This window comes from Sceloporus occidentalis, unplaced genomic scaffold, assembly GCF_023333645.1.
Source record: "Sceloporus occidentalis isolate IW3139 unplaced genomic scaffold, rSceOcc1.0.p SCAF_1, whole genome shotgun sequence".
Classification (NCBI taxonomy): Eukaryota; Metazoa; Chordata; class Lepidosauria; order Squamata; family Phrynosomatidae; genus Sceloporus; species Sceloporus occidentalis.
In genome coordinates this window covers 125,164,245-125,176,444 of record NW_028316981.1, presented here as the reverse complement: position 1 = coordinate 125,176,444, position 12,200 = coordinate 125,164,245, and the positions used below count along the sequence as shown (strand labels likewise).

The 12,200-nt window shown below is 42.4% G+C and overlaps 1 protein-coding gene across 1 annotated transcript in view; it reads left to right on the top strand.

Moving 5' to 3' along the window:
- The window catches only part of LOC149322091 (meteorin-like protein), a 36,063-nt gene extending 27,896 nt beyond the window's left edge, over window positions 1-8,167 (top strand). The window contains exons 3-4 of the mRNA XM_089534316.1: window positions 4,181-4,240; window positions 7,083-8,167. Coding sequence (XP_089390442.1) covers window positions 4,181-4,240; window positions 7,083-7,399 — 377 coding nt within the window. The 3' untranslated portion in view covers window positions 7,400-8,167. The remainder of the gene's footprint in view (window positions 1-4,180; window positions 4,241-7,082) is intronic.
- The last annotated feature ends 4,033 nt before the right edge of the window (window positions 8,168-12,200 follow it).

Below are 12,200 nucleotides of genomic sequence, written 5' to 3'. Positions count from 1 at the left end.
ATGCCAAACTGGTGGAAAATGGACTAGGAAGGCTCTTATTATGAGCTAGGAGGCTCATGAGGGGTTAGGGGAGCACCCTTTTGCTCTGTGAGCACAAAATACTTGGCTTTGGTATAAACCAATGATTCACAAACTTTGGTCTTCCAGATCTTTTGGACTTCAGCACCAAGAATTCCTCACTGTTGGCCAGGCTGGCTGGGGCTCTTCTGGGAGCTGGAGTCCAAAACACCTGGAGGAATAAAGTTTGGGAATCACTGGTAAACTGTGACACTTGCTGTCCAGGCAAATCGATCCTTGAGCAGCTATTGAAAACACCCCCACCCTCTCCAACATTCAAATTCATGGTGAAATATCTGTGTACAGTAGCTGGAGTTGGTTGCAATTGGTATTGGAGGCTCTGTGAAGGGAAACTGAAAGACATTTTGCTGATAGAATACTCTTGGATTAAAACCTCTTAATCCCAGAGGGTAAAATGCAAGAAACACATGGAGTTCTGATGACTGAATGCTATCCAGGGGTTTTCCTATGAGACTATCATATTAAGTTTTTTCCTCTTGCAAAGTGATAATTAAAAGAAAAACAAACTGGGCAAGTTTGTTGGCTAATAGTGAAGGTGCTTCTTCAGGTACTTTCCTCAGAACAACAGAAACTAGGAGGTGAAATGGCTGAAAGCATCTGGGCCTAGAGTGTTGCTTCATAAAACAGAATGTGAAAAAGTCTCTTCTCCTCCTTCCCTGTTCCTCGAATCATCAGTGTGGAGAAGTAAAGAGATGGACTTCAGCTGCTTTGGTTGACTGTGGGGGATAAGGAGTGGCTGGTGGGGGTAAGGGCTACAAAAGGTTACTTTGGGTCGTGACACTCTATCAGAGGAATTCCCCATTGATTTGACAGCAAGCGCGCACAATGCCAGCATTATGCCATGGCCTCTTTAGCAGAGGAAAGCATCCGGGGTTGGCAGTGCACTGAAATTGCTTTCCCTTCTTTTGTGGATTGGAGGAGGAGGAGGGTAGTTGTGGAGGTGGGGGTTTGATTGTTTCAAACCTGGGTTTTGAGGATATCTGAGTTCCATCACCAGTAGCAGAAAAAAAGCACTAAGAAGGGTAATAATTCTCTCTTTTGTAAACACGCAGTAAGTTTTGCTCATAAATGGCCTCTTTTCATAGATTGCAGTTGTAATGTCCGTAGCAATGCACATACTAGAAAAAAACCAGTACTGAACTTCAGAAATGTGTTCCTCATAGAAATTTTTTCTTTTTATCAGAATGCTGAAACACGAAGAGCTACACCTTTTAACAAATTGAATTTTAAATGGTCCGTGTTTGGGGTCTCTTCTCCCCCCCAGCACACCTGGTGTGCTCTGGGATTTGATGCAGGGCAATAAAGATTTGAAGGAACATTCTCTTGTATGTTTGGTTTTTACTTCTGTTAAGTGATCCAGCAGCGGAATTAAGTATACTTAGACACCACCTGTTGTGAATCAAAATTCTGCTGGAAGCAGAGGACACCAAGATATTACAGAAGTGGTTTGCAAATCCTTTGCCTGCATCCATGGTAGTGCCTGAAGCAGTAATATCTGTCACCTCTCCTGGGATGATATGTACAAGTTGTAAAGGCTTTCTGTTGTACATGTTGCCCATGGCAGACATAAATGGAGGCACCAGTTTCTCAGACTTCTTCCTTGCAATGTGTAAAGCATTGGAGGGCAAAATGCAGCCCAGGTTCACTCCTGGCTCCAGAATTCTTTTTTTTTAAACCCCAAATGTTCCCTTGTTCACTACAGTTGGTGGCTACTCAGACTCACTTTAAAGTTTTTAAAAACAGAATTGGTGGTGTATGACAGGATATGAACCTCTCCAATTTTCTAGGGGTGGTGGAAATGCAGCCCCTAACCCCTGGCAGTTCTCTAGACATGTTAGATTTTGAGGTAGAATCTCAACCTAATTAACAGCTTCTTGAATTTCTTGCCCCTGTTTTCAGGTAATAATAAGTGAACTGGGCCCTGTCCTGTTCTCCAAAATAACAAGAGAATTAGATTGAACAGCATTCATTTAAACATCCAGTGATTCATATCTACGCAGTTGGGAAGATTTTGCTTTTAGGTATACAAAGCACATTATTTTCTCCAGATGAGTATGCTGAAAACGCTTTGCAAATCTGAACATTTTCTATGAAGGACAGTACCTTATGAGGTTATGTGAGTGTGCTCCTATGCACACTTACTACAACAAAAATGGAATTTGTGTTCTGTCCTGCTTCTTAATTTCTCTTTCTTTCCTCCAGTTATTATGAGTTATCTTCTCATAGTGTATACTAGCTAGCAAATGAGTTCACAGAACCTGTTATTTCTGTATTCTGTGAACTGGCAGCTTGCATGTTTTTAAAAATGTCTTTAAATCCTTCCGTTCATGATTTGAAGATGGGGTGAGAGCCCGATACATGCTGGTTCTTTAAATTTTATGTGAGAGCCCGGTACATGCTGGTTCTTTAAATTTTATGTAATCCTCCCAGAAAACTCTTGCAGTTGAACAGACTATATAGGTAATAAATAAATGGAAGTGTATAATCTGCCAGTCCTCTGACCCACTAAGCACTTTAGCATGACTGTCTTTCTCCAGTGTCCAGTGAAATTAACATTAGGTGTTAGCACAGCTGATGGATTTTCATTTGTATGATCTGTGCAAGTGTCTTGTTGGGATGACAAAAGAAAGTTGTGTCCTCACTTCCCCCTTCTTGATCCTTCTGGGCCTCCAGTGGGTAGATTTAATTAGCATGTTGCTAGATAGGGCAGACCTCTGAGAGAAAAAAGGAATTCCATAACTGAATAGGGTATTATAGAAACATCTGCACTTCTAACAGCACTACCTTCTCAGCAGAAGTAGCTGGCTGAGAACAAAGAGCAGCTACATTCTTGCCTTGATTAGATTAGCTTAGGGTCTCTCTACTGTTTCCAGCCTACACACTTCTCAGAGTGGTAACAGATCTGGCCTTGAGTTTCCACTTGATCTTCCTGTCTTCAGACATACTGGCCAACTTTTATTTCTTGAAAATACTTCAATTAAGTTTTTTTCTGAAGAGTGTAGAAGCAGCTCAACAATATAATAATTGGCTGTGTGATTTCTTTTTTATTTCACAAATTTTCACGTTATTTTATAGTGCCCGTGTACTTTACCACAAGTGTCATCCAAGCAACAAATGATTGCTGCACAAACAAGCTTTGAAATGACATAGCCAAGGTTGGCCATACAGCTTTGTTGGTCATAGGGCAAAGTACAATAACATTCAAAATGTACAAAACAGCGATACTTCTATTGGCCAACCCAAATGCACAAAATACATGATGCAAGTTTTTGAAAGTCCACTGCCTTATTCATTAGACAAAGATGTTAGAAATCAAACAGAAGAAAGGTTTTGAGGTGGTTTTCTACCATGTGAATCAGTCACCATTTATGAGATTTGTATAGAAAAAAGTAACATGCCAACACCAACCATACACACAAATGCTTTGCTAAAGATCACTTCAATGTGGCAGCTATGATTATTCACATAATATATATTACTGTAGTAGATTAGCCCCAGGGCCCTTGTTCTCCTGTTCAGTCTTCATCTCTCCTCAGAATCTCCTCTACTGCTCTTCCAGTGTCTTCAGACCAAATGCATCCATTCTTTGTGGTATCCATAAGGTCCACAAAGGGCTGTGCCCTAAACATAGTTGCAGTCATATTTTGGAGGAAATGGCTTTAAGAAAAGAAAGAGGAAAGAGACCTACCAAAGGATAATAAGAAACCTTTTTGTTTGTTTGTTATCCTTTGGTAGGGAAGAATGTAGTTGTTGTTCATAGTAGTCAGCATCCTAATTGCTGGAATAAGGATGCTTGTAGAATTGATGATGGGTCTTTACCAAGATGGCTTTTGCTACTGCCACCCATTGTAACTATGCCCCAACCAACAAAGTGACCATATGCTGATGATATAAGTAACCTTATATTCTGATGTAAGACCCAGTGAGTTTTTCAAAGATAGCCTTTGCTGGGAATGTTGACCTGAAGATGGGGGCTGACAGCACATCTTCAAGTTTAATCCTTAAAGTGGGCTGCTTTTTGGAGGGTGGGTTGCGGAACTGTCTTTTGCTTGTATAGAATTTACATTCTTGAGACACTGAAATGCACTTTCTTTTTTCCTAGCTCCTTGCCGACCTTGCAGTGACACGGAAGTGCTCTTGGCCGTCTGCACTAGTGACTTTGGTAGGTTTACTTGATTTCTATGCAACTATTGTACTCAGCCCTGGTTTTTAAACCTTCTTCTTTCTTTATTGTGATAACTTGCTAGATTTGGCCTACAGAAGCCTCAGCAAACAGTGAACAAACTGAAAGCACCAGATTGTGACAAACAAGAGAGTTCTTTTCTCCCTGTATCTGGAGTAAACAAAGTGTGTCCAAGAACTACAAAGGGAACAAGGCGGAAAAAGCTTTATGGGGTTTTAGCTCTGAAGAGCTTCAATTAAAGCCATTGTGTTTGGCTAACTCTTTTCTGCAGTGGACAAAGGGAGACAGGCAGCAATAATGGAGGCAGAAGTTCAAAGGTTTTTAGGAGCAAGCAGTGGGAATTATCCTCTTGATGTTCCTAAACAGACCCCTGACAAAAGCTGAAATACTGAAGTGCTTGTTTTTAAATTAAAATTTGGATTTTTCTTTCAACAGGGAGAGTTTTGCTTGTAATTCTGCTATATTGTATATAGAATATATGGTTTTCGACACCCTCTAGGTCATAGGAACAAGAGGAGGTCAGTCCCAGAAATGCCTTAAACATAGTAAAGTGTAACATGCAGTTTGGTTTTGACCCTTGTAATATTGCAGTTTGGGTAGCTCTGCAGAAGTGGACTGTTAATCTCAAAACCAATTCCACATTAAGGGTCAAATTTCAGAGCAACCCCCAGATAAAAAAAGAAAACTAGGTAAGTCCCATTATTGGGTGAAATGCAGGACATGAATGAAAGAAATAATAAAAATTATTCTCTTTTCTGGTCTGCTGCGCCCACAGACTCAAGTGGTTTCTGCAACATAACTGGTGGGGTATCTGTCTTCCTCTGCATGATTATTTAATAATATTAAAACAATTTTCCCACACTTGGAATGTAGAGTAAGCACAGCAGTGAAACAGCTGGGCATGTCTGATCTTGGGCATCTGCTACAGATAAAAATACAGTCTACTAGTGTGATGAACGTAATGGGCAATATTCTGAGCAGGAGCAAGAAGATGCAACATCCAAGAATTGCAGTGGGATTGATCTAGGCTTGTCTCTGTGGAAAATGTTCCTAGACAGGTGGTGGCCCGTTTTGAGTTATTATTCATTGCAGTGTGTCAGAGAATTCAACTTAAATATTAGCAGCCCATTAATAGAGCTCAGTTGAAAATTCCTCTCTGGGTCTTAATGCAGGTATTTAATTATCTTAATGATGGTTACTCTATTATTTGACATTACCTTCTGTAGGATAAATTCTTAGTGGCACACAGTGAAGAAAGTGATTACGTCCCCCTTTTGGTAGTTTTATAGTAGAAAGATACTAATGTTTATAAGTCAGGTAAATCATGCAGCAACCCAAATATTGTTGGACTGCATCGCCCAGAAGCTCTACTCACTACTGCTAGTCGTGAGAAATACTGGCATGTTTGAAGATCTGACAGCGACTGAAGGGCTATGTGATTCCTATCCCTGTTGTGGGTACAGCTGAGACCCTGATCTGCCATGTTTCAGAAACCCTTAAGGGTACCAACATAGGGTTTTAAAATATACTGTAAATATCCATTGGGTACAATACATATAGATCAAACATGATAATTCTTCTGGAAGTCACTGTGAAGACTTCTGCATGTACTGTTGGTAAATTTAAAAAAAAATGATATGAAATAGTTCTCAATTCCCTTGTTCTTTCATCCATCTTGATGTGTAATGGGAAAAGTAATTTCAACTATCCAGGGGGAGGTGTAGGTAAACTATCCAACTTCCCAGGTACAGTTCTTCCACATAGCCACAAAATAAATAGGTTCCTGGAGGACCAGAAAAAATGTGGGTGGTGGTTACAAATGATGCTTGGTACTAATATCTTCTGAAATGAACAGCTTACTAAATACAGTTGTCCCTCCTAGTTCGCAAACTTCCCATTTGTGGTCTTGAATTTCTGCAGACAGAAAGTCAGGAGGGACAAAATGGTGCGAGCACCCATGGTGCGCTGCCTTTATATCCAATGGGGCTTGGATATTTGCGGTTTTTCCAATTCACAGGGGAGGGGCGGAACGGATCCTCGTGAATCGGGAGGGACAACTGTATTCACTATTCTTCACCTATATTTGGAAATGATTAAGTTATAGGATAGCATAGTGGCTTAATGCAGTCTTCCTAAATCAGGGGCCTTCCAGATATGTGGGACAACAACTCCCATGGCCATGTTGGCTTGACAGTGTTGAGACTCTTAGTCTAACACGTATGGAGGACTCCAGGTTGGAGGAAGTTGGTCTAAGGTTATGCTTTTTTTGAAGTGGACTATTCTTAATCCTGATCATGTACTGATATTGTTAATATGGTACCTTTGAAAAGGAATTGCCCAAGATGATACTGACAACAAACAGTGGGATTAACCTGAAAAATTGCTGATAATTACTTCTTGAATCAGTGCAGAAATTTTTTTTGCTTTACAGTGGATTAATTGAAGTTTCATCATAGCTAATTGTAAAACCATTTTCAAAAAATTCAAATCTGTCAACATACCTTAAGTTTATTCACAGTCAGAAATCATACATTCATTTAAAGATCTAAAATACTTCAATAGAGAAATACACAATGATCCTAACAAGTTCTTAACTTTTGGGTTAGCACATCTCTTGAACTATATTCCCTCCCCCCCGCCCAATGCCTGCCACCACTGTGTTTTAGAATTTGATGGTACACTTTTCCTTTTTCTTAAAAGATGCCATTGAGTCAGTGATCACAAATATTATCCAGCTTTCCATAGACATTAAGGAGTAGTGGTAGCTATCTCTGTGTGTACTTATAAATCCTTGACTTAATTGTATATTTTCCATCCCCAGTTGTCAGAGGTACCATCCAAAATGTCATCAGTGAGGAGGAACAGAAAGATTCCAACATCGATGTGAACGTGGAGAGAATTTACAGGCAGAAGACAAAGATCTTTAAGCCTACAGCAGACAGTGGCAGGTGGCAAGGACAGATCAAGACTTTGCTGCAATGTGGGGTGAGACCAGGAGAAGGAGAGTTCCTCTTCACAGGCCGCATGCACTTTGGGGAACCCCGACTAGGCTGCGCCCCTCGTTTCAGAGACTTCCAAAGGATGTATAAAGAGGCCAGGGACAAAGGTCTAAATCCATGTGAAATTGGTCCAGACTGAAATGGTATTCGTCAACATAGGTTATTTTTGGGGTTCAGACAGAACTAACTCTTAGTTGCTGCAGATGCTTCAACCTAAATGGAACTAATAACTTATAAGAGTGGAAGAGCTTGATGGTGGAACATTCTCCTTTTGGATGTCTGTCAGAGGAGATTGGACAAGCATCTGTCAGGAAGGGTTTAAGTCTAGGGACTCCTGCTGCTCCATGAGGCTGGACTCAGTGACCCTGGAGGTAATATAATTCTGTGATCTTATGAATGCAAGAACCACAACAAGCCAGTCCTTGGGCACACTAATTAAAGCAACAGAGGTACGAGTTAAAGGATCCAAGGCTGCAATGCCATTCCACATCTTGTCCATTTGAACTAAATTATTTTTGTAACCTGAGACTGGGGGTGGGGAGGGAATCCCAATAAGAAAAATGATAAAGAAATGCATCACAATCTCCATGTCTTAAAAATATAAATCAACAGATGAACCTTTGTATCTTTGTAATACTAATGTTTTAAAAATGTGTTAAACAGATGTAGCATTTTGCATGATATAAATGGACAACAGCATGGTAGAGGCTGATGAAACCATCCAATGTTTTGTAAAAAGCTTGGTGTAAATTTTTTTTTGAAATTGTTTCTTATGACAAATTTATGGAACCAAACACTTGCTTTCCTTAAAAAATAGAATGTACAATTGCTGCCTGATTTTTTTTCTCAGGCTGTCGAATTGTTTCCATTCCAGAAAAATAAAAAAAAGTTCCTGGATTTGACCCCATCTTGGTTTTGACGTCTAAATATTTTTGTTGCTTCCCACAGCATTAATGGTTGAAAATGCAAAAGTGCCTCTGGGAAGGACCAGGAAACCATTTTGTTAACCCTAGGTTTGTACACAGTATTCATGCATACTACATTGCACTGGCCTCACGTGGGCGTCTGGGTTAAAGTCAGGATGTCACTCTTGAATGATCACTGTCTCCTTATTTCCCATTAAACATCCCTAAGATCAGCAGAGATGGCCACCGTAAAAATACAATCGGCCCTTCCCTTACATGGGGATCCGTTATGGACCCCCCCCCCCCCAAATAAGGGAAATACTGCATATGCTCAAGCCCCGTTGAAAACAATGAGGCCCTTGCACACAGTGCATGTGCCATTGCTGTTTCTATTGTATGGCTTCAGCATAAGCTGAAAGCTGTGTATGGTGTGCCCACGTATGGTGCCGGCGCACTGTACCAGCCTTGTACCAGCCTTTCTCAGAGTTTAGTTTATAAACAGAGAAAAACTCTACAGTAGCTGCTTCTAATTTAGGCTGCCTCTGCATTACAGAAATAATCTAGTTGGACACTATTTTAACTGCCATTGCTTAATGCTATGGAATTTGGGGAATGATAGTTCTGTGAGATATTTAGACTCCAGTGCCATAGCAAGCTACATTCCCCAGAATTCCATAGCACCGAGCCATGACAGTTAAAATGGTGTCAATGTGGATTATTTCTTCAGTGTGGATGCAGCCTTACAGAACTTTTCCCTTGGAGATTCAGCAACTCCTGAATCTTGACTATTTTTCAGAATAAGTTTGATTTGGGTTGAAGAGACAGTTTATAGGCCAGGTTCAAAGCTGTAGTGAGCAATAAAATTACTTGTAACTATTGATTATCATACTTTTTGTTGTGAACTTCCATAACAGATAGGTTTTAAGATGGATGAATAAATGTAGATAAGTATGTTGCTACTTCTAACCATGTAGCAATACTGTAGTTACATGCACACCCTCCATTCTTGGGAAGCTTAACTTTCACTATTCTCCAGTTTTAGAACCTTTAGTAGATATTTGCCTATCCTATGTTTCCAGATTTTACTCTGTTTATCATAATGGGGAGAAATGAAATCTGGACCTTTGATTTCTTAGGCTGCATCTGCGTGGCAGAAATAATCCAGTTTGACACCTCTTTAACTGCCCTGGCTTAATGCTGTGGATTTCTGGGAATTGTAGTTTTCTGAGACATTTAGCCTTCTCTGTTACAGAGCTTTGGTGCCACAACAAATTATATTCCCCAGAATTCCATAGCATAGAGCTACAGCTGTTAATTGGTGTCACGCTAACAAAAAAAATTTCTGTACCTCCCTATACGTATCAAATAGGGAAGTAATACATTTCAGTGAGCATTACACACTGTGAGAAGTGTGAATTTAAATGTCTTCTACTAATACAGACCTGCACAACGGAGGATTTTGGGTGTCCCGCAGGGTTATGGAATGAATTCAAGGTTCCTCCACCACTTGGCCTCCCCCTGAGGAGAGGGCCATACAGAGGAGGAGGAGGACAGGCAAACACTCACCCTGCAGGGCTCCTATGCCACCTGGCTTTCTCCTGAGGAGGAGGAAGAGAAGGACAGGCAAACAATCACCCTGCAAGGCTCCTCCACTGCCCTGCTTTGTCTTGAGAAGAAGGCTGGGTGAAGAAGGTGGAGGACTTTGTCTTGAGAAGAAGGCTGGGTGAAGAAAGTGGAGGACAGGCAAATGCTTGCCCTGCGAGGCCCCTCCACTGCCCTGCTTTGTCTTGAGAAGACCAGGTGGTGACGGTGGAGGAGGATGGGTGAATACACCACACTGCAAGGCTCCTCCACTGCTGGCTTTCTGCTAAGGAGAAGGACTGGTGGAGGAGGACCAGCAAACACTTGCCTTGCAAGGATCCTCTGCCTGGCTTTCCCCTGGGAAGGCTGGGTGGCACAGGAAGAAGAGGGGCAAAAGCGCACCTCTCCAGGCAGAGGAGAAGGAGGACAGCAAAGGCTTCCATGCTGCTCAGCTTTGTCCTGAGGAGAGGGCCAGGCAGAGGGAAATTAATCTTAATTCTAATTAATATGAATTATTAATGTTATTAATTAATTAACTAACTAATATTTAATTAAAACCTGTATGTGGCCCAAAGAAGTTTAGTCTAATTTAATTTTGGCCCCTACCTAGTACCAAGTTGTGCAGGGGCTGTGCTAATATTTCTTTCAGAGGCTTTCACAGCGTGCCCGCGTTATACGCGGTCGCGCTATATGCAGACCTGAGCGTACACGCTCAAGCTGCGGGGAGCACGTGGGGCAGCACGTCCCATTGAAATGAATGGGGTGCACGTCCATGGTGCGTGTGCGCCGCCGCGCTGCCGCCGCACACAAAAGTCCCATTTGAATGAATGGGGCTCAAGCATAGGTGTAATTTGCCTTACGTGGGGGGGTCCGGAACAGATCCCCCACATAAGGCGAGTTTCCACTGTACTTCATACTGGCTCCATTCAGATCTGCACTTTAACAGCTATATAAGTAGTAGTAGTTAACCTATGCGGACTTCACAAGATCTGTTAGATGTCAAATCTATTATAAAATCCTTTTCATTGAGTTCTGTGACATAGCTGTTAGTCTTGAATTTCAGTGATCTTGTAACACCTTTTGAGACTAAATGAGAAAGGAGTTGCAGCATAAGCCTTTGTAGACTTGGTCTACTTCCTCAGATGCATGGAGTTCACTCTGGGGAAGTCAATAGGGATTTGGCCCCAGAGTCTATCTGTTGCAACAGATGCAGGGAAAGGAAAACAACAACAACAACTGGAAGCACACCTGAAGCTAATAAACCCTCAATGACAACATACAAAATGAGTATCAAACTTGTGCTGCCAAAGGCCACAGAAAACAAGCGTTAAGCCGCTTCTGAAAAAACCTTCCTTGGACCCCCTGAATATGAACAACTACAGGCCTGTTTCTTTGCTGCCATTTTTGGGCAAGGTAATCGAGAGGGCGGTTGCTCTTCAGCTCCAAGCTGTCTTGGATGAAACCGATTATCTAGACCCATTTCAAACCGGCTTCAGGACAGGCTTTGGGGTTGAGACTGCCATGGTTGCCTTGACTGACGATCTGCGTCTGAGCATCGACAGGGGTAGTGTGACCCAGTTGGTGCTCTTAGACCTCTCAGCGGCTTTCGATACGATAGATCACGGCATCCTCCTGGACCGCTTGGGGGGATTAGGTATCGGAGGCACTGCATTGCAGTGGTTCCGGTCCTACCTCTCAGGCAGGTCCCAGAAGGTGCTGCTCGGGGACAGTAGCTCCAGAAAGAGGGAGCTCCTTTGTGGGGTCCCTCAGGGAGCTATTTTGTCCCCAATGTTGTTTAACATCTATATGAAGCCGCTGGGTGACATCATACGGAGTTATGGTGCTGGGTGCTATCAGTACGCTGATGACACCCAAATCTATTTCTCCATGTCTCGTTCGTTGGCCTCGAATTCTAATGGCATCTCTTCTCTCAATGAATATCTTCGGGCGGTAATGGGCCGGATGAGGAAAAACAGATTGAAGCTGAATCCGAACAAGACGGAGGTGCTCACGGTAGCGGCCCTGAAACCAAGAATTGGGTTGCAACCACCAGTCCTGGACGGGGTCACACTCTCCTCTAGTGACTGTGTTCGCAGTCTGGGGGTGCTCCTTGACTCGTCGCTCCTGATGACAGATCAGGTGAATGCGACCGTCAGGAGCGCCTGTTATCAGATTCGGCTGATACGCCAGCTGCGCCCTTTTCTGGAAGTAAGGGATCTCGAGACTGTTGTGCATGCGCTGGTAACCTCACGCCTTGACTTCTGTAATGCGCTCTACATGGGGCTACCCTTGTGCCTGGTTCGGAAACTACAGCTGGTTCAAAACATAGCAGCCAGGCTTGTGTCAGGAACATCCAGAAGGGACCATATTACCCCGGTTTTGAGGTCCCTCCACTGGCTGCCTATTGGTTTCCGGGCCCAGTACAAGGTGTTGGTTATTACCTTTAAAGCCCTA